We start from the raw sequence: 24795 nt of genomic DNA, 5'->3' as shown, positions 1-24795 counted from the left end.
CTCTCATTATATTGTAAACATTGTTAAATGTAACTTATGCACAGCCCCAAGGTACCTGGCTAACAGCTGTGTAGTATTACATAGAATTATTCAGTCATAATTTACTTACTACCTTTTTAACCGAAAATGCTTTTATTTTAGCCTTCAGGGAGCAATCTGTTCTTCTTTTTCAAGATAATCATGATTAGCTACAAAAATGGGCATTTACAATGCAGCTTTATATAATCTGAACGTTAAAGGTTGAACGAAATTGGTTTAGTTGTCGTTATAAGAAAAAACAGTCTAGCACAAGTCAGGGAAATCCATTCATACTTGGGTCTTTGTCGTCAGCATTGTTCCAGTATTTCCATTGAGCAAGCTCTGATCTAATTTAGTAAGCCTTTCTTCCCATGTGATCTGGTACAGAGTTGTCAGTAGCACCTGGGTGGCTCATTTGGTTAAGCGTCTGACCTAGGCTCGGGTCAGGATCTCGCTGTTCGTTGCTTTCGAGCCCCACATCAGGCTCTGTGCTGACAGCTCGGAGCCTGGAGCCTGCTTCAGATTCTCTGTCCTCCTCTCTCTCTCTCCCCCTGCCCCGCTCATGCTCGGTCTCTCTCTCTCTTTCTCAAAAATAAACATTAAAAAAAAAATTATGAGGGGTGCCTGGGTGGCTTAGTCGGTAAAGCCCCTGACTCTTGATTTCGGCTCTGGTCATGATCTCATGGACTCAGGAGTTCAAGCCCCACATGGGGTTACATGCTGACAGTGCAGAGCCTGCTTAGGATTCTCTGTCTCTCTCTCTCTGTCTCTCTCTGTCTCTCTCTCTCTCTGTCTCTCTCTCTCTGCCCTTCCCCTGCTCACTCTGTTTCTCTCAAAATGAACAAATAAACTTAAAAAAAAAAACTTAAGAACCCAAGTCGTCAAATCTCAGAAATCTACCAACCATTTCCTTATCATCCTTCTTCACTGTATGAATTCTTTTTTATTTACTTGTTTGAGAGAGAGAGAGTGAGTTGGGGAGAGCGGCAGAGGGAGAGAGAATCCCAAGCAGACTCCACACTTAGCGCAAAGCCTGATGTGGGGCTCGATCCCGTGACCGGAGGAACCTCAGGTCATGATCAGAGCCGAAACCAAGAGTCAGACACTCAACTGACCGAGCCACTGAAGTGTCCCGCTCAATATGAATTCTTTTTTGTTTGTTTATTTATTTATTTTGAGAGAGAAAGAGAGTGCCAGCAAGGCGGGGGGCGGGGGGGGGGCAGAGAGAGAATCCCAAGCAGGCTCTGCACTGTCAGCACAGAGCCAAACATGGGGCTCGAACCCTCAAACTGTGAGATCCTGACTTGAGCTGAAATCAAAAGTCGACGCTTAACTGACTGAACCCCCAAGCACCCCCACAGTATGAGTTCTTGATGTTAAATTTGTCCGCAAGCACGGAGGCAGCAACTGTGGCCGGTTAGCGTCGCGTTAGCCCCATGGCTGTGCTGTAAGTGGCCTGTATCCGTCCATAATTTGCTTACGGGTTCCCCCTGCTCAGACAGCTATAAACATTCCACCGAATATCTCTGCATCTATGGTTTCCTTTTTTTCTGAATTGTTTTCTTAACGTAAACTACCTGTATTGGAATTCGAGTCAGAGGGTTTGGACGTTATCGTAGCCCTCGGTTGGTACATGCTGCGAATTCTTTCCAGAGGTACATCTGCTAAGACTGCTGCGGGCAGTGCTGCCAGCGGCCTCCAGAGGGCGCCGGCTCCACTGCCCGCACGGGGCGGCGCAGCCCTTTTTTTCTTTTTAATTCCATGAGGTTTTTAAAAATCGAGATAGAATTCACATACTACAAGATGCACTCTTTTAAATCCAGTGCTTCAGTTAGTTTCCAGTATATTTGCAAGTAGTAATTGCAGCCATCGCTGTTCTATAATTCCAGAACATTCTCATCGTCCCAAAAGGAAACCATTGTTAGCAGTCATTCCCCACTCTCCCTCCTCCCAGCCCCAGGCACCTCCCAACACGCTTCCTGTCTCTCCGCATTTAGCGGTGGAGGACAGTCCGTATACACGGGGGCCCGGGCGTCTGGCCTTTCACGCAGCCCGTGGTGTCTTTACGGTTTGTCCCCTGGTAGCGCGTAGCAGTGCTTCCGTCCTTTGTAAAGCTGGATGATGCTCCCCCGCATGGATGGACCACGTTTGCTTAGTCATCCATTGGACGTTTTTGGTTTGTTTTCTAGATCGTTCATTTTTTTAACTTAAAAACTAAGGATGAGGGGGCGCCTGGGTGGCTCAGTCAGTTAAGTGTTCGACTTCAGCTCAGGTCACCTCAGATCTCACTGTTCGTGGGTTCGAGCCCCATGTCAGGCTCTGCGCTTGGAGCCTGCTTCGGATTCTGTCTCCCTCTTTCTCTGCTCCTCCCCTGCTCTCTCGCTCGCACTGTCTAAAAAGTAAATGTAATAAAAAACATTAAAAAAAAACAAAACTGGAGAGGATCAGATGGGTATCTTGCCGACCGTGCATTTCAGTTACCTGGGAGTTCACTCTCTCCAGGTTTGCCAGCTGCCTGTATCACCTCTTGTGTGAGTTGACTCTTCATTCCTGCGGCCGGCTTTTTCTGCTGGAATTTAGGTTTTCTCAGGCAGTGTGAACAATGTCTTTCTGTCCTGGAGAAATTAGCCATGGATGTGTTTTATGCAACAGTTTCTCCCAGATTACTGTCTTTTTCTTTTTTTCTTAAATTTCCTAAAGTTTTTTTTTAATGTTTATTCATTTTTTGATAGAGACAGAGCGTGGGGGGGGGGGGGAGGGGCAGAGAGAGAGGGAGACACAGAATCCGAAACAGGCTCCAGCCTCCGAACTGACCGCACAGAGCCCAACGCAGGGCTCGAACTCATGGACCGTGAGATCATGACCTGAGCTGGAGTTGGACGCTTCACCGACTGAGCCACCCAGGCGCCCCCCCTCCCCCCTGTCTTTTTTTTAGTACAAGTTGTAGTATTATTTACTTACTTATTTTTGGTTTTGTACAAGTTCCACACTTTGATATGGTTGAGTTTTCATCTTTTGTGATTTTTATCGTTTCAAAAGTTAGACACTTCATTTTCCAGAGATCCGATAAAATCTCGATTTTATCTTCTAATGTTCCTTTTATGCTTGTAAAATACTTAGTCCTCTCATCACCGTTGAGTTAATTTGATATATGGCCTAAGAGATGGCTAAAAATTAACTTTTCTGTTGGTCGCCAGTGGTTCCAAGAGTGTTTATCACAGAGCCCTTTCTTTCTTCCTTGTTTGTGATGCTGCATCCTGCAAATATTTCTCTTTTTCAGATTTGTTTGTTTGTTTGTTGTAGATATGCTGACCCACTTGGGGACAATATTGCTCTCCGGCTTGCGAGGGAAATGAGTAATTTGGGTTGATTTGAAATACGGGTTCATTTCCTAAGAGGAAATCTGTGTTTCTTCCAGACGTCTCCTCTCGTGCCTCCTTCCTCAAGGTCGGGGGGGGGACTGAAGGGGCCGAGCCCCCTCTTCCTCTGGGCGTCCCGCAGAGACCTCTCCCTGCCCAGCCAGTAGCTTTGCAGTCTGAGTCTGGACAGTTAGTCCGTGCCGTTGCATTATTTTATTCCTTTAAGTTAACGTTTAATGTGATTCTTGAAGCATATACCGAATAGGAGTCTGTTCTCAAATTGGACGGATTTCATTTATTGACGTTCTTTATCGGATGGAAATTCTTTGCCAAAGCGTGTGTCCTCCGTTTTTAAGGTTGGGGAAAGAATTCTCTTTAAAACTGGAGGCTGCCCTCTCTCTCAAAATAAATAAACGTTTTAAAGAATACAGAAGTACAAAAAATAAAATCGGAGGCTGCCCCAGATAGTGGTTTCTAGACTTTTCTAGTGGGTGACGTGCCAGACGTCCTGTAGTCTGCTTTGGTTATAGCTTGCCTAGGGTCTGAGGATAAACTCGACTTTGCACTACGTCGTGAAATATTAACGCAGGTAACTCGGGTGAGCGTTTCACGTCAGCCTCTGCCTTTGTCCTCCAGCCTGACTGGCAGCCCTACTTACCACAGAACGGGGACAACATCGAAGTGGCTTTCTCTTACTCCTCGGTGTTGTGGCCTTGGTCAGGCTACCTGGCCGTTTCCATCTCTGTCACCAAGAAAGCGGCCTCGTGGGAAGGCATCGCGCAGGGGCACGTCACGGTCACCGTCGCTTCCCCGGCAGAGGTGGAAGTAAGTGTGGGCCAGGGAGGGGCCCGTTCTCCCGACCCCTGCGCCGTCTCCTGCCGGGGTCTCGGGGTGGGGAAGCCCGGTCGGAGGACGTGTTGGGCTCCCAGGCCGTGACCCGTGCTCCCCGGGCCTGTAGAGCCGCCGATAAAACCTACTCGGCAGCGGGCGCCGCCGCCGCCTCCCGTTCTGTTGCCGGGCGACGGGAGATTCCACCGTTCTGGGCCACGTTTCGGGTCCACAGTGGTTGCAGAAATGTGCCTTCTCCAGGAGGGGCCGTGTAGTCTAGGAGTTTTTAGGAACAGAGTGCTTAAATTTTACGTCATAAACTCTTAGACGAAGAATTTTAACGGGACGGGTTTTACGGTTCTTTCTACCTTCGTCAGGAGGAATTCTCGTGTTTGAGGTATTTGCGTGAAATTGGTAGACAATGATTTTTTAAGCCCCAGAGCCCGAAGGTTTCTTCTGAGCCCAAGGGGCCATTCAGATTTTTGTAAATTTCGTTCAGTCAAAAAGTGGTGCAGAGCAGACGTCAACCGTGAAGCTCCCGATTAAGGTGAAGATCATTCCTGCTCCCGCCCGGAGCAAGAGGGTTCTCTGGGACCAGTACCACAACCTCCGCTACCCGCCCGGCTATTTCCCCAGGGACAACCTTCGGATGAAGAATGACCCTCTGGACTGGTAAGCGGCCGCCACGGCAGGACCGAGGGTCACCGCCCCCTCAGGGGGCCCAACCTCCGCGCCCCCCAGACGTGCTCAGGGCACTCCGTGCTCCTCCTTCCGGACTCCTGTCCTGGGCACTGGAACCCCGAGCTTGCCCTCCATTGCCGTCTTCCCCTACTTCTGCTGGATCCGTCAGCAGATCCTGCCAGCCCTGCCTCCGCAGTGCCTCCCGGATCCTGCCCTAGGGGCCGCTGCCACCCACCCTGCTCCCCACCTGTCACCCCCGCGCAGGCCGCCGTCATTGCGCTCACGGCGTCCCAGCCTCCTGGCCAGTCCCACTGTGCCCCGAGTCCGTTCTCCACGCAGCAGCCCTGGTAATCCTGACAAGCAGAAATTGGGGCACAGTCGGCCTAAAACTCTGCGTGGCTGCCTATCCAGACTTCCTCACGTGCCAGACCCCCTGGTCTGTCCTCCGCCCTCCAGACCCTGCCCCGTGCAGCCCCTCGGCCTGCCCTCCTGGCCTGCCCCCCTGGCCGGCCCCCCGGGGCATCTGGCTTGGCTGCCTCCGGGCCTGTATGCCAGGCTCACTGCGGCCCTCGTGTGAGTACCGGGGTCTGTTGGGGGAGGAAGGAGCCCCGAAAGCTTGGAGCCGGCCGCTTACAGGTGCGGTGTGCCCTCTGTGAAGACGTTTCTTACTAGAGGCAGGGGGACAGAAGTGGTGAGAAGGTCGTAGGTCGAGGGAAGGCGTCCTGGGGAGGCACACGGGCTCAGCCCTGTGCAGGAGCTGGCTCTGAGGGGCCGGGGCCGGGGGCCAGGCAGAGAGAACGAGCCCTGGACCCCTGGCGCCTCCGTGGGGCGGGCGGGTAGCGGCTTAGGTAGAGGGCACGGTGGGAAAGTGAGCGCGTTCGGGGGGAAGGGACGGGGAGGTGACCGCGTCTGCGAGGCACGGTTCGCATACTCCCCAGCCGGGGCGGCTTGTCCGGAGCCTCTGCGTTCCCGTGCTGCATCTGGGCGGCGGCTCTTGCCACGGATGCCACCGCCAACGTGACGCTTCGGCGTGCTTTACGCACCAGCTCTTGGGCCGTTCCTCCTCCTCGTGGCGTCTCCTTCGAGCGTGTGCCACATGCACGACTTCCTGTTATCAGCCGTCTTCCGTGCGAGCCCAGAGGACGCTGGTCTGGAGAGGCCGACTTCTGTGCGGGGGCCGGAGCCCCCCAGGCCTCTGCCGGCCGTGAGCCGCACTCCTTCAGAGGTGCCCGGGTTTCCGAAGCGGCCGCGTGGCTAAGGCTTCACCGTGAGGGGAGAGGGGTCAGCCTCGCGCGCGACTTCCTCTTTTTCAGGAACGGTGACCACATCCACACCAACTTCAGGGACATGTACCAGCACCTGAGGAGCATGGGCTACTTCGTCGAAGTCCTCGGCTCCCCCTTCACGTGCTTCGACGCCAGTCAGTACGGTCAGTGACCGCGAGGTGCCGGCCGCGCGTGGGGAGGTCGGCAAGACGAACCGCGGGGTAGAAGAGGCGGTGAGGGAGCGGGCGTGGGGCCTCCTGGTCCTCGGGGGGCTGCAGCAGGGCTCTGGGGCAGAGTGGCCCTGTTCCCGTCTGGTGGCAGTGGTGGTGACCTTCAGGTAAAACGGGACCTGCCAAACTGGGGATGAGGACGTTTGCACGTCTTTTGTTTATCTGTTTATTTTCATTAAACTGGCGCCGCGTTTTGCTTCTCGAGTGGGTGAAACGTGGCTACGTCAGGGGTCACACGTGACACGGAGGCCAGGGTCGTTCGTGGGTGTCTGTGCCTTTGGACCCCAGTCCCTTCTTGCTCACCCCACCCCCTTCTAGAGTGCCCGCGGGGCCACAGACCGAATATTAGAACCTGAGAGCTTGACACGTGGGCGCCACCGAAATGCTGTGTTTCTGAAGCAGTGACGCCCGCGGTTCCGAGGCGTGACTCACCGCCGGCACCTTGTCCCTCAGGAACCTTGCTCATGGTGGACAGCGAAGAGGAGTACTTCCCCGAGGAGGTGGCCAAACTGAGGAGGGACGTGGACAACGGCCTCTCGCTCATCGTCTTCAGCGATTGGTACAACACGTCCGTCATGAGAAAAGTCAAGTTTTACGATGAAAACACAAGGTACTGAGAGCAGTTGGTATCTGGCTTTTCGGGAGTGAAGTTCTTTGCGGCCGGTACAGCAGATGACTGGCCCGCTGGCGGTCCTCCCGGCCGTCGGACGTAGGCTCAGACGCTCGGGCGGTGCGGGCTCCCCTCCCCCAGTGAGACGTTCCCCAGAGAGTCGCTGGCGGAGTAGGTCCGCCGCTCCTTGATGCCGGGGACGGAGCGAAAGGTTCCTCGCCTTCCCTTGTTGACCTTCGATGCTTGACTTTGGCTTTTCTGCTTGCTCTTTTTCATGCTGTGTCTCTGCTGTGGAATCTATACACGTGTAAATGGGTCGAAGGAAGCGTTATTTCAAGGAACCTTCCAGTAGATTAGTTCTTGGTCAAGGATTCCCGGTGTTTTCTGCGTGTGTCTCCGTCACATCTCGAATCGTCTTCCTCAGAGCCTGCGCCTTACTCGCACTTCAAAGGCTCCTTCCTCTCTCTGCTCTCGCGGACCCTCTCAGGCTCCAGGCCCTGTGGCGGTGTGCGTGTGGACCTGCCGTGCATCGCGTGTAGTAGATTTATCTGGGGTTTATTCTGCACGCTGGCCGGGGCGCGTACGCCGTGTTACCACTCAGAGCAGACAGGAGCTTACAGCTGAAACCTTAGTGTGCACGGGCAGGACTCTGCAGGGGGATTCGCTTCGTCCTGAGAACACGGAGCGTCTGGGGGTGTTTGAACCCCTCGTGACCCGCACCCCTCGTTTCTTCCGCAGGCAGTGGTGGATGCCGGACACCGGAGGGGCTAATGTCCCTGCTCTGAACGAACTTCTGTCTGTCTGGAACATGGGGTTCAGCGATGGCCTGTATGAAGGGGATTTTACCTTAGCAAACCATGACAGTAAGGTTTTGCGTTTGTTTTTTAATAGGGGCGCATTCTCTCTTGAGATGCCCGAGTGGAGGCTGTGTGTCTTTGACGTCAGGGTTTCAGAGGGAGGGAAGGGTGTGATGGCTAAAGAAGTAGGGCCGTGGGGGCAGCCGCTGTCTCTAGGAGCGACTTCTGTATTCTGTAGTAAAGCGGGGCGGTAACACCGCTGTTGTTTCATCCAGACTCTTAAAAAGAATATTTTCTGCAGCATTCGCAACCTTAGCGCCACCTGTCTGCTGCTTTACATGCTGTGTGTTCCCAGAGGAAGTACCTCCTGGGCCCCGGGGGAATCAAATCCCATTTACGAAATCACTTTGCACGTCCCACTTACGTTTCCCCACAGATGAGCTTTTGGTAACTGGCTTCTAGAACAACATCCTGAGCATTATTGTTACTGGCTGTGCTCGTCCTGACTGAAAGCTCAGACTTCTCAAGTCTGTTCAGAAACTGTACGTTAATAGCATTTTTTAACTTGAATTCCGACGTAATTACTTGTTACTTAAGCGTAACCAGGTGTTAGCAGCCTTTGTCTTAAAAGTAAAAATAACGTTAGAAAAATTATCATATCTGAAAATTATCGTATCTGAAGAGTGCATCTTAGGTCAGTGAGTAGCTCTTGATAAAGTGTTAAGCATCTCCGTGTCACTGTAACTCTGAACTTTCTAGTGTATTACGCGTCAGGATGCAGCATCGCTAAGTTTCCAGAAGATGGCATAGTGATAACACAGACTTTTAAAGACCAAGGTAAGGAATGCTGCTTTGGTTGCTTTCCTTTTTTTTTTTTTTTTTTTTTTAAGTAACGGTTTTATCGCCTATAATTCACATTTGCTTTTTTAATTTTTAAATTTTTTTTTCACATTTACCCTTTTAAGGTGTACGATTCTGTGATCATCGGTGTATTCACAGAGTTGTGCAGCCATCACCATTGTTTGTTTCCAGAACATTTTTATCACCCCGTATCTATTAGCAGTTTTGTTTTTTAAAAAAACTTACTGTGTTGGGGCGCCTGGGTGGCTCAGTCGGTTGGGCGTCCGACTTCGGCTCAGGTCATGATCTCGCAGTTGCTGGGTTCGAGCCCTGCATTGGGCTCTGTGCTGACAGCTCAGAGCCTGGAGCCTGCTTCACATTCTGTGTCTCCTCTTCTGTCTGCCCCTCCTGTGCTCAGGCTCTGTCTTGCTCTGTCTCTCAATAATAAGTAAACATTAAAAGAAGTTAAAAAAAATAACTTATTGTGATATGATTTGCATGGTACCTACTTTAGGCAAGACTTCTGGCTGGTGGCTCTGGGGGCTGCAGAGATAGATAAGTTTGAATCTATGTGGATACTGATCACTGCAGACTAAATGGGATTTGCCACAGGAGGGCAGGTGTTGAATATTTGCAGATTTTCTTTTTTATTTAAACTACCTTCAGAGTTGCTTGAAATTTTCGTTACTGTTTGTGAATTATTCTTCTGTGACTGCCAAGATGACTAAAATTTTAGAAAAACGTCGACTGAATTTTAAAGCTCTTAACTGTGTACAGAATATCAATTACACAGTCATCTCTTAAAATTCCCCTAAGAATTGGAAGAAAATAGGGGTGCGTGGCTGGCTCGGTCAGTAGAGAGTGGGACTCTTGATCTCTCAGGATTGTGAGTTTAAGCTCCTCCTTGGGTGTAGAGGTTACTTCAAAATAAAATCTTAAAAAAAAACCAAAGAATTTGAAGGAAAGAAAGATCTTCCCTCGCAGTTCTGGTTCTAATGAAGTTTAATGTTTGCTGTAATTAGAAGTTAGGGAGTTGGGGCGCCTGGGTGGCGCAGTCGGTTAAGCGTCCGACTTCAGCCAGGTCACGATCTTGCGGTCCGGGAGTTCGAGCCCCGCGTGAGGCTCCGGGCTGATGGCTCAGAGCCTGGAGCCTGTTTCCGATTCTGTGTCTCCCTCTCTCTGCCCCTCCCCCGTTCATGCTCTGTCTCTCTCTGTCCGAAAAAGAAAGAAATGTTGGAAAAAAAAAAAAAAAAGTTAGGGAGTTGCATTCGTTGAAAATGACAAAGCAGAATTTCCTGCTTATCTATTTGCATTTCCAAGATAGAATCTACTTTTTTATTGCCTGGAGGGATTTTTTTCCTTTTCATCGAGGCGAGGTCAGTCTGTGAGCAGATCTGTGTTTAAAAGGTTGCATTTTAACTGCAGGTACACAAATGATTCTGTCTTCCCCGTCACTGGCCGGGTTTACCATGGGTTAGTGGCTCCTTCTGAAATCTGTCTCTGCCCGCTGGTGGTGTTTCTGGTGCGGGTGTCAGCAGCGGCCTCGTCATCAGCCTGTTGCTGCCTGGTTTTGAGGGGAGAGGAATCACAGTGGATGTGAGGGTGCCTACTTTATTGTGTTCTGTTAGTGAAAATAAAAACGAATTACCTTGAAGTCTTTTCTGAGGGGTTCTTTATACCCAGATGACCTTTTAGTTGAATAATCCTTTGGGTACAAAATAGGAATTTGACAATCTGGGTTATGCCGGGTCGAAAGGGACCCTTGTCAGAAACACACCTGTGACCACGCGGCCTGTTTCGTCGGTTTTACCGCTCTGTCTTTCCCTCCAACAAAGAGAATCTGGTTTTCTCTTCCGCTCTGTTCCTGCTAGGATTATCCACAGAGAGCAGGAAATGCCGTGTCTTTATAGCCGCAGACATTTCAGACGTCACCAACGCGGCAAGTGGCGAGATGACGATGTGCGTCGTCTCCAGTGCAGAGGAAGGCGTTTCCTGCAGGGCTAGACTCTCAGATCACGTGGGTCACCGGCATCTGCCGTCCGCGGCACTTATGCGCCTGTGACTTCTTGATTCGTTAGACGCCGTAACCTGTGTCATCGGATTGGGCAGAGGTCAGAGAGCTCTGCTGTTGGAACATTTGTAATTGTGACACGGATATGACAGGTGTCGTAAATCTGCATTTAAAGCATACGGGCGGAGGATCTAAAACGTAGTGACGTTTGTCCTGACTTTGAGTAGTGAAACACAAAGCCGGGGACACGTCACCAAATCCTCAAAGGTGTGTCTGTTGAGTGGCTGGCCGCCCCCGTGAGTGTAGTCCCAGGACAGAGGCCTGGAGCATGGTCGGAAGGGACAGAAAGCTGCTCTTAGGATTGTAGGTACCCTATATTGCCGTTTCCAGGGATCACGTCAGAGGACCGTGTGGAGGTGAGTTTTGCTAAAACCCAAATTGGTGGCACTTAGGACGTTGTCCTTTGTAAAAGCGCGCACCGTCGTGATTGGATGGTGGAGTTTGCTGTGATTGTCGGTGCTGCACGGGCTAAATGTCAAGTGGCAACCGGAAAATCATTCCTCAACGTTTTTTGTGGTGCTGTTATTTCAGGGTTGGAGGTTTTAAAGCAGGAAACAGCCGTGGTCGAAAACGTCCCCATTTTGGGACTTTATCAGATTCCAGCGGAGGGTGGAGGCCGGATTGTGCTGTACGGAGACTCCAACTGCTTGGATGACAGTCACCGACAGAAGGGTGAGGACTGATGTGTGGCCGAGAAGCAGACTGGGATTCGTGACCATGACATACCCCCCTTGTCCCTGAAGAGGCACCGGTAAGGTGCTGGAAAATAGAGGCCTGCCCGTGAGAGCCAGGTGGGCAGGTCCCAGCTGCTTGGGTTGTGTGGAGCTGTGGCTGGGTACCCCTCCCTGAGGAAGCCCCAACAGACCGCATGCGCCGCCTTCCCCTCGTGCTGTCGTCACCAGGCGGGCGGGGGCCAGGGCCGTCGCATTCAGTGGAGTAGCTCTCTGCCTGACCCGCCCCAGCGTCCCCCTCTGGCGTCTGCACGTCACAGGCACTGCCACACGGGGGGCCCTTTACGGGCCGGACCCGCTCTTCCTGGAGGGCCGGCGCCTGGCTCCCCTCCCAGACTTGGGGATTTGGCTGTCGCGAGCCTTCATCAGTGGGGGTGTTTGGTACCCCCGTCGGGGGTGGGGGGCTCGCACAGGGGGACTGGTTCTTAGCACCCCTGTTCTTTGTCAGCGTCTCTCTGTGCCACCTCCGAATTTGGGGGTTTGAGTCTGAACGCAGTTTATGTCTCATTTTGTAAAGGAGGAAATGGGATGTAAAAAGTGGGGCGTCTTTGGCCTGGCGAGGCGACAACAAAACCAGGTCCTGGAGAACGGGGCTGGGGAGGGGGTGGGCACCTCACGTTTGCGGATAGGGCAGGTAGGGGACGGCCCGAGCAGAGCAGAGAATGAAGGCCTGGAGCGTGAGCTGGGAGCCGTGTGCTCCTCTCTCTGGGTGAACTTGAGGTTGAATAAATTCCTAGCGTCTTGTGTAAATCCTTAGAACGTGGCTGGTCTTTTTAAAAAGGTTAAAGTCACAGCTGAAAGGAGATTGATGTTTTATTTCCATAGAGGTTTTCTTTTAAGACCGGAGATCTCCTGGTAAGAGTCTTTATTAAAATTTTAAGTGCCGGAGAGGGCTGTCGTGGTTCTAACACTCACGGTGGCAGTGCTCTGAGCACGTGGCCAGAGCGCCCTTGAGTGAGCCAAGTGCCTGCCGGTGTCGTGTGGCGGGGGCCCGTCCGGACCCGCGTGGCGGCAGCGGCTGGGTGTGAAGACACGGCGGCACCCCCATCTCCCGATGAGACGACCCTCCGTGTGGGTGGCGGCCGGCGCCGAGACTCCCTGCGTGTCCCACAGAGTGGCTGACTGTCCCGTTGGCGTGTGTCGCGTGTGGGGCCCACCGGCCCAGATTACTAGACTCTGTACCTGACCTGTCACCTGCGGTGACCTCGAACCCACCTCCCAGTGGAGTGCACGCTCTGGTCTCTGCTGTGCCCTCACAGTGCAGACAGGACAGCCACTGGGATTGGCAGGAGCTCTGGTGCCCCATTTCTTTTCTCGCTTGGACTCCTGTCGTCTGAGCCATTCTGTCACAGGGTCTGGCCGTCCCCGAGTGGGCTCTGTTCTGTCCTCATCACCCAAAGCCAGGTGGCGCTCGGGCCGCCTGTCCAGCCCCGAGCCCGGTGGCAGTGACCCACCTGAGCCCTGGGCCAGGAGTGAAGCCCCCAGTCGGGTCCTATCTGTTGTGCTGTGACCGTGTGACCGGGGAGATTGTGCGCTTCTCAAGAATAGGCGATTCCCCAGCTCCCCTCACTCGGAGGCGGGGGGGGCGGCGGGGGCTTTTATTTTCCTGTAGGACTTCCTTAGAAAACTCTGATCCCTAAACAGCACGCCCGTTGCACCCACAGACTGCTTCTGGCTCCTGGATGCGCTCCTCCAGTACACGTCGTACGGGGTGACCCCTCCCAGCCTCAGCCATTCCGGGAACCGGCAGCGGCCTCCCAGCGGAGCCGGCTGGGTCACCCCAGAGAGGATGGAAGGTGAGTGAGCCCGTGGGCGCTGGGAATGGGGCCCGGTAGTGGTGCCATGGCTCCTCTCCGCCGTTCCCCCGGGAGCAGAGCACACGCTCACCCCGAGGCCCTCACGCTGCCCAGCCCCACAGTCCTCGTTCCCCCTCACAGAGCCCTGGCTCCCGGGGGTCTCTGGGAAGAAGGGCCCGCGTTCTGGGTGCTCACGGGTACCAGGCACTGGGCCGGGCGGTCGTCACGCAGATGTCCTCACCAGGCTTCTCAGAACCCGTGAAAATAGAACCCGTTCTTTCCAGTCCTGACCTGGAAACGCAGAAGTCCCGGGTCGGGGAGGAGGGGGTGAGCCGTGGCGACCTGCGGCCTCACCCACTCTGCGTAGGGCAGGGCTGGCCCGAGTGCGCTCAGGTCCTCCCCGCCAGGACCGCAAAGAGGGTAGCGTGAGCCAGGGATCCGGTTCCACACCTTCTAGTGGCCACGTTGGAAAAGGAAAAAGAAGCAGGTGAAATTCATTTCAGTGAAATACGTTGGCCCGGTTCACCCGAGTGTTACTGCTTAAACGTGTGACGTTCGACCCGTGTCGCTTGCTCAGTAGCCGCGTGTGGCTGCAGCACTGAACGGTGCAGATCTAAAAAATAGGAAATTTGGAAATGCAGTTTTTTGCTTTTGCCTGAGAGTTAAATACTCCAAAAGAGAAAGACGGTCTTCGAGAAGTCTCTGTACAGGTTAGATTCCTCGGGTACAGCCTCGTGCCTGTGTCTGTGGTCAGTAAAGGTCGCCAGGCCCCTGCCCCGCGTACTGTGGCCACCGTAAAGGGAGTGGCCGTCCTGCTCGCTCACTCTCGGTGATCACCCGTCCCCGGGGCACCGCTCAGCACATGCTCCCCCAGCCTGGCAGACAGGTTCATGGGCGCGTAGCAGGCCCGTCGGCAGGGGGGGTCTTCCCCTTCGTGTCCTCCTGACGGCCGTGATTTTCTGTTGTGTTGACTCTGCCGCAGGGAACCACCTGCACCGGTACTCCAAGGTCCTCGAGGCCCGTCTGGGAGGCCCGGAGCCTCGGGCCCTACCGGCCTGTCCACACCTGTCATGGGCCAAGCCACAGCCTTTGAACGAGACCGCTCCCAGGTGAGTGCCTTCCTGTGCTTTTCCGCTCCTTCCTCGGGGTTTATGATTCATGACTTTTTTTTTTTTTTTTACGGGGGAGAATGGAATTTTACTGACGTCGTTATCAAGTAATCAGATCTTCCAGCTTGTCATCTTGTGATGATATTTAAGTTGGCGAGCCCCCGTGTCGACCTTTACAACTGTGCTCTCTGGTGGTGTCCTGCCTAAAGAAGTGCTTTGGGTAATGAGCATTTTGTTAGATTTGGTTGATTCCTGCTTAAAAAGCTGAGGTCTGACAGTGCTGTCCCTTGAACAGAAGCTCTGGCTCCTCCGGCTCAGGGTTCAAGAGTCGAACACTCCCTCTTTGTGATGCGGGTTCTGGAGCGCCGACAGGTCCTTCTGTCGGCCCGAGGGGCTGAGGCTGCTCAGGGTAGGGGTGCAGCCTGGCCCGCGGCGTGTCTGTGCCCTCACCCCGGCGCCCGGTGTGGTCCCCGAGGGAACGACTCCCGCCACGACAGGGTGCTCGCCGCACCTGTGGACGCGGTGTCCAGACTTGGCGAACCTGCCCGGTGCTTCATGACAGTAGCTCCGTCCGCCTCTTCATCCGCCTCCTTTGCTTTCCGAAGCCGCAGCTGGAGTTACCCCTGCCGTTCCTCTCCGGGCACGACAGCCAGCTCAGCGCGCCGGTTCCCGTGTTTTCTCCCCGACTCCTCTCCCTGTTTCCGGCAGGGAGGATGCGGGCTTGTGCTGACGTGGGGTCGCGGCGCAGTGAAGCAGGCGCCCGTGTCCCGGGACAGCTTGGGGGGCAGACCTCCTACGAGTCTCCTTCGAGTGGTGCTGTGGGAAATCACCCCGCCCCCCAACCCCGCAGGCGGCACGCCTCACGCGCCCGGCCGCTCAGGCACCCTCGCCGGGCTGTCCGCCGAGCTTGGATCTCGGCGGGCACGTGCCCTGGGATGGCTGGGGACGGAGGGCCACCGTCTGCTGTGAGCCACCAAGAGGAGGCTGTCCGCGCGTCCTCGCAGAGCACGGGGCGCACTGCTCCGCTAGAACACGCTCGGCAGAAGAGCGCGGGGTCGGAGACTCCTCCTGTCTTCGTCAGCTGCTTCTTCCCGGAACTGATTATGGAGTATTTTTCCATTCCAGTTATCATCCCATCGTTTAATCGTTTCTGATAAGATTCCATTTTTACATCCCACTTATTCATAACCTCCCACGATCCTAGCGTCCAGACCAGACTTCGGTTCCAGCTGCGGTCAGCAGTTCCCACTGTGGACAGTGTTGGCCCAAGTTCCCACAGCCCGATGTTTTTTCCCCACGCTGCTGTTGGGGACTCAGAAGCAGATAAGCCTCGCTTGGTCTGTATGCGCGTCCACGCCCGTAATCTGTGAGACGCCAGCAGCCGGCTGTCGGGAGCCGTGCGGCGCCTGGGCGTGGCCAGCCCCGCCAGGGATGGTTCTTAACACGCCCGCTCGGTGCAGCCTTGTCTCACACTTCGCGTCCCGTTGAAAATCATTCTCGGTCCCCAGAGACCTAACTCTGGGTCTCGATTGTGAAGCTAAGAGACGTGAGACCGTGTCGGGCGGCTCCAGACAGCCCCCGAGAGGCCTGGTGTCCGTCCGCCCCGTGCCGAGTGCACGCTTCCGTCCGTCTCTGACGTGAAGACCCATCTCTCGGTGTCTTTGCCGGACGTCCGGTGTCCGTCCCTAGAGTGGCCGCACCCGAGAGGGGCCGTGGGCAAGGTGCCCCCCCTCCTTCCATCAGAGCGTCACCAACTGCTCAGGCGACGGTGCGGCACAGCCCGCCGTCTGCACGCTTGTTCAACGAGGCGGTGCCGTCCCCAGATAATTAAGTTCCGGAGCTGGATCTCACTGTCAGGAGGAGCACGCAGCCCTGCACACGTCCAGCTGCAGGTCGCAAAGCTTCCTTGGCACCGATCCCATAACAGTGTTGTGAGTTTCATTTTTGGACTCGTGAGACCTGGAACATACGCTCAGATCCTGGGAGGCGGAACAGACCGTTGTGCTCACTGGCATCCCGCCAGTAGGTGGTGCCCGGGAAGCCCCTGCCCAGACCCGCGTCGCCCCGTGCCCCTTCACCCCACCCCCCCAGTGCCCGGAGAGCCGGGTGTCTTTGCTTCCACTTGGCCGAAGTGAGAGACCGGCCTTTTCCGGGAGAGCCAGAAGCAGAACGGGGAGTTCGTGGTCTGCAGACACCCTTTATTCCCTTCCCTGAGCCGGCCAGAGCGGCCTTCGGACGGCCTGTTTGCGCCGTCGTCTGCCCCCGGCGCCGGCCCCCCTCTTCTCCGGGTGTGGTCCCGCCAGCTCGGCCCGCCTCGGGGTCAGGAGCGGGAGTAGCAGCGCTGCCACCGCTGCGAGCCCCGCCCGGGGACAGAGCACGCGTGTTTGCTTCCTTCACGCCCGGCCCGGCGGCCCGCCTCTCCCGACTGCTCGCTGCCGCTGCCGGGTGGTGTTACTGTCGCCGCGGCCGGCCGTGAGGTGAGGGCAGAGGCGGGGTCTGGCTCCCCCGCAGAGACCGGCACGCGCCTTTGGCCGCCCGGGTCCCCGAGCCCCGGCTCCGGCTCCCGTCCTCAGGCTCCTTCCAGAGGCCAGCGCGCGCCTTCCTCTCCCGCCGCTCGGGGACGTGGCCGCTAAGCAGAAACAGGCTCTTGGGGGCCCGTTAGGAACCCAGTAGGACGGAGCCCCGCTCTGAGTGCTGACAGCTCGTGTACACGGAGTTGGTTCTGACATTTCTGTCTTGGGACCTGGAAGCTGTCCCTGGTGCGCACGCAGCTGGACTTGGGTGTCGATGGGACGTCGCTTTGCTTTTCTCTTTAAAGCAGTTGTTATTCCTCAGGCATTGACTGAGCTTCGTAGGCTAGTGCAACCGCTTATTTTTATCTTGTTTTAATCCATTTTCCTGAAGTAATCTTTGGAAACATCAGAAGCTGCTCTCCATCGACCTGGACAAAGTGGTATTACCCAACTTTCGATCGAACCGCCCTCAAGTGAGACCCTTGTCCCCCGGAGAGAGCAGTGCCTGGGACATTCCTGGAGGTCAGTTCTTTGGGGCTTCCTTGTGCTAGAGCCTGTTCTGGTTTGTTCCGGTACCCCCCCCATCCCCCGCCAGGTGGGCCAGAAGCAAGCCTGAAACATGAACTAACATGCCATGATCCCTTCAGAACTTTCTGCCTGCATTTTCAATATGAATTTCTTTCACGATAGCCACGAGCTACGCTTAAACTTTTTGCAGTAGGGTAATTTGCATACTCATGTTAAAGTTTTGCAAACAAGGGTGTATTGTGTGTCCCAGGGAACGCCTGCCATCTGCTGGTCTTGGTCCCAGCCAGTGGCTGACCCACCCTGGTTCCTAAACCCTTAGCGCAGAGGTCTCCACAGATTGTCTGGTCTGGCCCACCTGGGATGGGGCTTTACTAGGCTGGGATCCTCCATTAAAAGTAGCTTTGTGTCCCTCAGTTGCTCTGACGTGGTCCCCTCGTTCGACACGGTACGTCCCCTACAGGCAATGGCTTAGGGACCGGTTTTCCCTTACCCGGTCCTTCCAGCATGGCGTGGGCAGTTTCTCTCTGGGGATCCCTGTGCTCTCCCCAGAGGTCACAGCTTCCCAGGGCCTACTGCTTCTGGGAATTGGCACCAAAGCCCCTGTGCTCCAACCCTGGGAACTTTGTGTGGTGAGGCTGAGCTCCTGAGGGCCTTGCCTGGAGTCAAGGGGTGCACTGATGATGGTCCGTTCTGGAACCCCAGCATCGCCCGGTTACAGAGTCATACTGACAAACCAGGGATCCTCCAGTGGCCGCTCTTGTTTTCTAGCCTTGTGTCCCACGTGTGGGAGATTTTCCCAGGGGTCGGGGACTCGGCCAGCCGTCCTGCTCCCTGCCTGGCCTCCCCGCTCGCCCTCCCTCTCAGCTGCTCCGACACCCGCACCTCCTCTCCTCCCCGGCGCTCACACTTGTCCGTCTGCCGGCGCACTTAGGGGAACAGAGCAGCTCCGCGCACCCTCACCGTGGGTCGTGTGTGGTGGGAGGAAGGCCAGTCACGGTGGGCGTGGGGAGGGGAAGGAGCAAAGACCTCGGCCCCCAAAGCTGCTCATCTGGGAACCTGAGGTCACTTCTCCTGAGGTTCAAAAATGACGTTTGCCCCACGGGCCCGGTTAGCGCAGTCAGCGTTTCGTTTCTGACGCGTCTGCCTGAGACCGAGCCCGTGGCCGTGGCCGTGCGGCTCGGGCGCTGCTGACACTCCCCCTGTGCTCTTGCAGGGATCATGCCTGGCCGCTACAACCAGGAGGTGGGCCAGACCATTCCCGTCTTCGCCTTCCTGGGAGCCATGGTGGTCCTGGCCTTCTTTGTGGTACAAATCAACAAAGCCAAGAGCAGGCCGAAGCGCAGGAAGCCCCGGGTGAAGCGCCCCCAGCTCATGCAGCAGGCGCACCCGCCAAAGACCCCTTCGGTGTGACGTCACACCCGCCGACCGTGACAGCCAAAGAGCGCCTTCGAGGACGGCCGCGACGGGCAGGCGGGCTCGCTGTCCCCAGGGGCTGATCCTGTGTCCAGCTGCGGCGTCCGTGGGTCTGTCCTCAGTGGGCCACCCGCGTGCCGCGTGCAGGTGCGTGTCGCGGTGGCCGGGGCCCTGCACGAGGGGCTTGCGGCCCCGCCTCCGGGGAGGCCTCACGCGGTCGCTGCGCACCGAGAGGGAGGCCACGTTTACACAGGTGAAGGCTGCAGCCAAGCGGAACTGTGTTCGTCCAAGGCCGTTTTCTATATTTATTGTTGGGAAAAGTCACTTTAAAGGATCGCGCTGTTTGGAAACAAAGCTATTTTTTTTGTCCGTGGAATGCGGTTTTTTTACTGTCGCATCACGAGGAATAACACAGATTCCGTGATCTCCTTTTCGATGAAAGGACAGACTGAGATTGGAAGGAAACTCGCACAAATCTGTGAAACACAGACCTTGGCTTTATTTTTATAAGTATCAATTGCCATCCTGTTTTGTAAGTTGGGGTCTTGATTTCACCATTGTCGGTGAAGAAAATTTTCAATAAATACGCATTATCTATATGAAGCTAAGTAGAAGGGTGTAGAAGGCTCTTTTTCCGCCCACCCCGTTTCTCTGCGGACAACCTGGAACGTGTCTGGGTCACCCTGCAGGGGCTGGGGTTTTTGTTGTCCACGTTCATTTTAAGGCATGACTCACGTGCTACACCATCCTCCGAAGCGTCCGATTCGGTGGCTTTCAGTGTATTCGCAAGGTTGTGTAACCGTCATTCCTGGGATTCCAGAACATTTTCATCACCCCCAAAGGAAACTTGTCATTAGCAAATCAGCCTCTTTTCCTTCCCTCCTGGCCCGTGGCAGCCCCTCACGTGCTGCCTGTCCTGAACGTTTCCCACACGTGGGATCACGCGATACAAGGCCTTGTGCTTCCCCTTAGCGTATTTTCAAGACACGCCCGTGCGAGAACATGTCCAGGGTGTGGTGACGTTTCTGGGCCCGTGCACCAGCCCGCTGTGCAGACGGACGCCTGTCGTGTGTGCGCCTCGGGGGGTAGACGCTGGAGCTGCCCCGCTGTGTGGCTCTCAGAGGAGTCCCGGTGCTAAGGGTACTCGGGTACGGGCTTCTGTGTGGACGCCGGTTTTCAGCTCTGCCGGGTGTGGTCCCCGGGGGCGAGGGGCTCGCCGCGCCCTGTGTCTCTTTCGGGGGAGCCGTCAGACTTTCTGGTCCGAAGCGAGCACACCATTTGATATCCCCAGCAGCAGGGCACGAGGCTCGGGTTCCCCGCGTCCTCGCCCTCCCTCGGCCATCTGAGCGCAGCCAGCTTCCGTGTCGGGTGGTGTCTGTGCTGGGGTTTGGACTTGGGTTTTCCTGAAGCTAAACGACGTCGAACGTCTTTGCGTGTGCTCACGGGCATCTGCACGTCTTTAGAGAAGTGTCTGTTCTCTAAGCCAGTTTCAGCTGGCTTTTCTTTATCACAGACCCGTAGGAGCGCCTCGTGGGTTCTGGGTCCGGGTCCTCCTCGGGGTGTGGCTGGCGCATCTGTCATTGTGTTGCTTGTCTTTCCACTTGCCTGGTTGGCTCCTTTTTGAAGCACGGAAGTTTCTAATTGTGATGGAGGCCGTTTTACCTGCCAGGTGCCCAGGTGCCGTTTGTAGGAACCCAGAGCCTAATCCAAGGGAGCCTGCTGATTTTAACCCTTGCCTGTCCAGTCTGTTTTCTGGGTGCCAGCCGGCTGACCTCGGCCTTCACGTCACAGGTGAGGATGCGCTGACCTGAAGGGTAGAGGCCGTGTGGCATCAGGGTGCCGAGGAGGTCCTGGGAAGAATAAGGCTCAGGCCGAGCGCTGAGGGAGGAGTCAGTAAGGCCCAGTGCTCCCTGTGACGGGCCATCCTTGGAGGTCACATTGGTGACCTTGCAGTTCTTAACTGCACTCTGTGGCTATTGCCTCAAGACTGGAGGTGTTGCTTAGGGCCCCACCAAGCTCTCTCTGCCCCAAGCAGCCCCCGGGGTGGGAGCATTTTCGCACAGGGAAGCCTGTGTCCTCAGGTGAGCAGTGACCGGAGGGTAGCGTCGGCCCATCAGAACAAGGGGCTTGTGCACGGTCTGTCATGGGGCCTCTGGTCCCCCGCCTGTCCTCCACAGGCAGGGACGGCTCCCCGCCTGCTCCTTCGCACCGTGAGGGCTGGCCCGTGGCCCATCTTCATCCCGCAGGCCTCTGCGACAACAGGTCCTCCGAATGAGGACGTGGCCTCGGCGTGAGACAGCAGGCTGTGGGAGCTGGGACTGGCTGGGGCACCCAGGCCTTGTGTCAGGGACAGCGCATCTTCAGATTTTTCCAGGGAAGCCTGAAATCTGGAGTATGTTGGCAAATGATTGAATTAGAGAAATTTCTTGTGACTTAGGCTGTCCCTTCATCTCTATTGCAAAGTTCTCCTAACAGCAATGGCAATGTGGTTGTGGAATGAAGTTCTAGACCCCAGAGCGGTGAGCTGGGACAGTTAATCTCCACGCTGGTTGAAGGCCTTGGGTGCACCTGTCTCTGGCGACTTGGAGGTCTCATCCCTGAAAGATGGAACTTGGATCTGGCAGCGTCTCCTGTTCGCGCCAGGATCCCTCACCTGGCTTTCGAGGTCGGCATTCGCATGTGTCCCTGGCCTTCGGGGCTGGCTCTCCCGTTTAGACGGGGTGGACCTTGCCAGCCCAGCATCGAGCGCTCTCACAGCCGTATCAGGGCGCACACGGGTGCAGTTTAGGTTTGAGCGCGGGGTCGTGTAGGTGGGACAGGACAGGAGGAGGACAGAGATCGGACAGGCGTGAACACAGACCGCACACTGAGACCAAGTCACAAACAGAAGAGTCGTTAGCACACCAGGCTTCTCGGGGACCAGCTCCACGCAGGGAACCCGCCTGGGGTCTGACGTGGCAAAGTGAAGTTCAGTAGTGACCACGTGAAGACCGTGGCGGGTCTTCAGATAGAGGGTGGCTTCGTAGCATCCTGAAGTTCTGGGCGTGGATGGGGATGCCCAGGAACTGGCCGCTGTTCTGTGATCTGCCTGCCCAAAGTGCTGCGATAGAGGTGTAACGGAGAAGGAAGGAAGGTGGGTCCTTGCCGGTCTGCTAGCCAGAGGGGTGGCATCGGGAGCCGTGTGCCAGGCTTGCTGTGCATTCATTTTTCCTCTCCAGGCACAGCTGGGGGCTCGGTGGCGCGGGTCCCACCTCACAGAGGCAGTGGCAGCCGGAGAGGGGCTCCGTGCCTTGCCCAGAAGCACACCATTGATGCATCAGGATCAGAACTAAGCCTGAGCGCCTCCCGTCAGGGATAGCGACACACAGGGAGGATGACCAGACGCGGAGGCATTGGATGGAACCGGGGGCGGCGGGGGGGGGGGGGGGGTGGACGGCAGGGGACGAAGCAGAGGGGGCGCTGAGCTGAGAGAGAGTTCTTCATGGGGGAGCGCTTATCCAGAAAGGGACTGAACCTCTGGAGAAAACCAGTTGATGGGGGCCCGGAAAACACGCCCTCCCCTAGAAGGGGCCTCATCAGGCACTTGCCCTGGGGATGGCTGGGTCCACCCAGCCTGGAGAGGCACGTCCTGGAGAGGATGTCCCCACCTGGTGCAGGTGTTGAGCTGCAGCCCCGGCCGTAGCCCCAGGCCGCGTGGAGTCCAGCTCGGCCTGGCCACTCCCCGCTGTGGGCCCTCTCCTCACTGAGTGGCACTCAGGCGTGTCAGGCGTGGTCGGCGACAGACCATCCTGTGGCGACAGACGTGCGTGATGGCTGTGGGCCCGGGCTGGGCTGCCTCCCTGCTTGTAGGGGACCCTTCGTTGCCCTAGCGTGAGCTCTCCTTGTCCCAGAGAACACCTACACCTTTAAAACAACAAAAACGAGCAGTCAGCTCACCACGACCACAGATACACCTGGGATTCCAGGGGGCCCTGGGGGCCCTGAGAGGCAGGTTCATCCCTAACTGTGCGAGCTCTCGGGAGCCAGGCAGGTGCCCTGTCTGCAGGAACCCTGAAGGTGTCGTGTGACAGGAGTGGAGATGGGGACAGCTGGGTGCCCCCGCTCCACCCTCAGCCCCACCTTTGTGAGGGACGCGAGGGTCTGACGTCTTGCACCTGCCTGTAACCGTCCAGTGCTCCCCCAGGAGGAGGCTCCACGCACGATGGCCCCGAGGGCACCTGCCCCGGCCACGTGTGCACTCCCTGTGTCTGCTGGGTGCTCACCGCCCGCCTGGCATCGGCCTGTGTCTTTTTTTTTTTTTTTTTTTAAGTTTATTTATTGTCGAGAAAGCGCGCACTAGTGGAAGAAAGGCAGAGAGAGAGGAGACACAACCCAAAGCAGGCTGTAGGCTCTGAGCTGACAGCAGAGAGCCCGACGCGGGGCTCGAACTCACAAACCGTGACATCATGACCTGAGCGGAAGTCGGACGCTCAACCGACTGAGCCACCGGGCACGCCACACCGGCCTGTGTCTCATGTGCCTTGTGCCACCTGGGGGTCCCAGCACCGTGTGATGCTGTCACTGCCATTTCTCAGGTGAGGAAACCACGGTGAGACCAGTGTTCAAAGCCTAGCTCTGACCTGGGCCTGAGGCTCCTCAACACAGGGCTCCTTCCCCTTTCCCTATGGCGGGAAAGATGCCCACTTCCTGGTAACGATGGGGGTGCTACTTAGATTTAGATCTGCTGGACACAAAATGGAGTCCGGGATTCTCATAAATAGATTAAATAGAAGCATCCAGAGAAATAGCAAAATTCTTGCTTTTTTTCTTAACGGTTGGTACTACCCACATAAGCGGATATTAACACACAGGATGTTGGTTTCATCTGTTGGCGGCCCGAGGGCAGTGCGGGTGCGTATCTTAGAAATACAGATTCCTGGGCCTCGCCCCAGACCTACTGAACAATAGGCTGCGTGGGAAGAGCTCAGCAATCAATTTTAAAAGCTCCCCAAGGTGAACCGCTGGCATACGACCCGGCTCTCCCGCGGCTGGGCGTAGACCCGACCGAATCGCAAGCAGGTGTTTGAGCCAAGTGTGTACGTGGCAGCCCGCGGCCACGCGACTCCCAACCGCCAAAAGCCGCAGATGAACCAGAGGTGCATTCGCACATTTGCCGAGGAGCAGAAGGTGACCCGTCCGGACGCCAAGGAATGCAGCGTACTGATCGCAAGCCTCGAGACCGCCCTGCTGAGCAGAAGAAGCCTGACACCAAAGGCCACAAATTGTGTGATTCCAGAGCAGGCAAACGCAGGGACAGAAAGCGGGCGGGGTGGGGACAGGGACCGCTGACGGGTAAAGGGGTTTTCTTTGGGGGACAAAAGTCCTAGAACGGGGTGGTGGTGACGGTTGCACAACATCGTGAGTATACGGAGTACCACCTGGCCGCACGCTTGAGGGTGTTAAGGTGGTGGCTTGTGTGTGTGTGACATAACCACCAAAACCCCCACGTCTCCCCAAGGGGTTCTGGTACCAGGTGAGGTGGGAGCCCCTGGCTTGGAGGCTGGGAGAGGCCGTCCGGCCGTCTAGACCCCAGCGTCAGCACGGGCCCAGGGGTCAGAACCCGATGACAGAGCCCCTCCAGGGTCTGGTCGCCCTCCTCACCGCCTTGCCCTTGCCATCAGCCTGCTGTCTGGCTGCTGACCCCCCCCCCCCGGGCACTTCCTCCTCTGGCTGAGAGGCAGGGTGCCGTTCCCTCCCTTCCCCCAGAGCCAGATTCTGGGACCGGCCCCTCATTAGAGGGAGGGGACAGGACAGCAGGACCTGCCAGTGCCGTGCCCTGGGCCCTGTGTCACCTGGAGGCCCAGCCTCCACTCTGCGGAAGAGCGTGGGGCGGGGGTCCACGGACCTCCAGCCTGAGGGGCGCCGCCATCAGGGCCCGGGGTGCCGGGTGGACCCGTTTCCTGCTGCCACGGTAACAAGTTTCTGCAAAGTTGTGGCTGAAAACAAAGCATTTTCTCCTGCGGTTCT

General features: G+C 56.2%; 1 protein-coding gene across 2 annotated transcripts in view; it reads left to right on the top strand.

Annotated features, from left to right (window-relative positions):
• The window catches only part of MBTPS1 (membrane bound transcription factor peptidase, site 1), a 54614-nt gene extending 35217 nt beyond the window's left edge, over positions 1–19397 (top strand). For both annotated transcript variants that reach the window (XM_040443225.1, XM_040443224.1), the window contains 11 exons: positions 4014–4202; positions 4705–4877; positions 6200–6315; positions 6835–6991; positions 7730–7854; positions 8548–8625; positions 11231–11371; positions 13095–13226; positions 14209–14335; positions 17240–17370; positions 18590–19397. In XM_040443225.1, the coding sequence (XP_040299159.1) occupies positions 4014–4202; positions 4705–4877; positions 6200–6315; positions 6835–6991; positions 7730–7854; positions 8548–8625; positions 11231–11371; positions 13095–13226; positions 14209–14335; positions 17240–17370; positions 18590–18786 (1566 nt within the window). In that variant the 3' untranslated portion in view covers positions 18787–19397. The remainder of the gene's footprint in view (positions 1–4013; positions 4203–4704; positions 4878–6199; positions 6316–6834; positions 6992–7729; positions 7855–8547; positions 8626–11230; positions 11372–13094; positions 13227–14208; positions 14336–17239; positions 17371–18589) is intronic.
• The last annotated feature ends 5398 nt before the right edge of the window (positions 19398–24795 follow it).

Source organism: Herpailurus yagouaroundi, unplaced genomic scaffold (genome assembly GCF_014898765.1).
Source record: "Herpailurus yagouaroundi ecotype Mexico unplaced genomic scaffold, PumYag 190, whole genome shotgun sequence".
NCBI classification, from domain to species: domain Eukaryota; kingdom Metazoa; phylum Chordata; class Mammalia; order Carnivora; family Felidae; genus Herpailurus; species Herpailurus yagouaroundi.
Note: the sequence above shows the minus strand (reverse complement) of the source record. Positions and strands in the feature narration are given on the sequence as shown.